Source organism: Palaemon carinicauda, chromosome 28 (genome assembly GCF_036898095.1).
Source record: "Palaemon carinicauda isolate YSFRI2023 chromosome 28, ASM3689809v2, whole genome shotgun sequence".
NCBI lineage: Eukaryota > Metazoa > Arthropoda > Malacostraca > Decapoda > Palaemonidae > Palaemon > Palaemon carinicauda.
This window is the reverse complement of record NC_090752.1, coordinates 95956620-95958503: the sequence shown is the minus strand read 5'-3', so window position 1 is coordinate 95958503 and position 1884 is coordinate 95956620. Positions and strand designations below refer to the sequence as shown.

General features: G+C 32.0%; 1 protein-coding gene across 1 annotated transcript in view; it reads left to right on the top strand.

The window, feature by feature from the left end:
• The window catches only part of LOC137621951 (uncharacterized), an 8598-nt gene extending 7245 nt beyond the window's left edge, over nt 1–1353 (top strand). The window contains exon 2 of the mRNA XM_068352449.1: nt 1249–1353. Coding sequence (XP_068208550.1) covers nt 1249–1353 — 105 coding nt within the window. The remainder of the gene's footprint in view (nt 1–1248) is intronic.
• Nucleotides 1354–1884: the final 531 nt, after the last annotated feature.

Below are 1884 nucleotides of genomic sequence, written 5' to 3'. Positions count from 1 at the left end.
TGCCCCTCTTGGAGGTGTAAAGTTTTTCATCTGCTCATATCAAGCATCAGAAGACTTTATCCAAAGACTCAACTGATTAAATATCCCGGTAAGCAAAGGTAAAACTTCCAAGTCTTGGCGTAGAATCACTATTCACAAAGGTCCCGATCAATGAAGTACTGGGTTTCTTGAGTGAAAAATTAATACCATATGAAGATCTCTTCACCCTTGGTATTGAAATAGCAATTAAGTTAATTAAACTGTGCGTGGCAAATAACGTATTCTTTTTCAATGGTAATTAAAAAAAAAATGGTTGTAGTTATCCCAACTTTTAGCCAATCTCTACATGGAGTACTTTGAAATGGAAATTTTGACATTAAATCTACTATGAACATGATTTGGCAGCGCTATGTTCATGACATTTCCACGTAATGGGATGAGATTTTAATATATTTTTCAATAATCTAAATTCTCTAGTCCCTATTATAAAATTTAAAAATGAATGGGAAAAAGATGGAAAATTTGCTTTTTTGGTCATATTAATTATAAGGGAATCGTCAGGGTACAATTTCACTGTGTATAGAAAACCAACTTTCTCTATTTCTTACACATTTATTTAGCTATCACGATATATCTGTAAAATGGGAGTAGCTTGTAATCTGTTTCTTAAGAATCTGTTCTCAAGCCTACTTACGTAAAGAATATGAAATCATTCATAAACAAGTCTCCCTGTTATTCCACCGGACGTATGTCATAGAAAAGGCCATCAACTAAGCCAACACGATATATTATAAAGATTAAGTTACTAACCAAAGAGATTTTAAAAATAAGATAAAACTCCCATATATAGAAGTTATTAAAAATATAACAAAAAACATCAAAACTGAGAACCCCTTTGTTTTTCCATATCCCAAGACCATAGGAAGCACCCTTATTAATTTTTATCAAAATAAAAGAGATATAGAATCCGGAGTTTATAAATAAGGAGATTGTGAAAAAAATCTAGGTTGAACAAACGGACCGTTCTCTATCCCATAGATTATCCGAACATAAAAGATCTGTTGGGTATGGCTTTGAGAACTCGGGGATTTTCGTTTCCCTTAGAGATTTAGGGCACCAGATTAACTGGAGTGAATCGTCTTTGCTTTATAAGAGTACCTGTCCGTACAGAAAGAAGATCCTGGAATCAGCCATCATAAGTCAAACACAATAAACCTATCCGGCGGGTAATGGAAAGCTGACATAGTGGACAAAACTCTTCTCTTCCAGACAATAAAGAAGATAATCCACCGAGATCGACCACCAAATATGCTTCACAGGTCAGACACCTTTCCAGCGGCTCACGAATACGAAGACGCACTTAGTAGTAATTAAATTTGGCTAATCCTTCCAGAACTTAATACCTTCTTAAAACAATTGGAAAGGCCCTTTTTCTTTCATATATAAACCGCCACTGCCCACTCTATTCCTCAGTTTTACTTTACACCTTGAAGAGGGCCATTAAGTATTGGTCGAAATATATTGATTTATTTATATTTCCTTTGTTTTTTATGGCCCCATTTGAGGAAATATATATATATATATATATATATATATATATATATATATATATATATATATATATATATATATATATATATATATATATATATATATATATATATATATATATAACCAGAAACTTGCTCTTTATTATATAAGGGAGATGGAATAAAATTTCCAATAAAAAAAATACCATATTTACTGAACGCTTCGCCGTTGATTTTCTGTTTCAGTAACTTACGGGATAATGATTCATCCCATTATATGTTTTTAACATTAATAAACTCTTTATATTCTAATTACAACTTAGCTAAATAGTCAAGTTTCGTGAAACTATTGTAACTGAGACGACACAAACTTCAG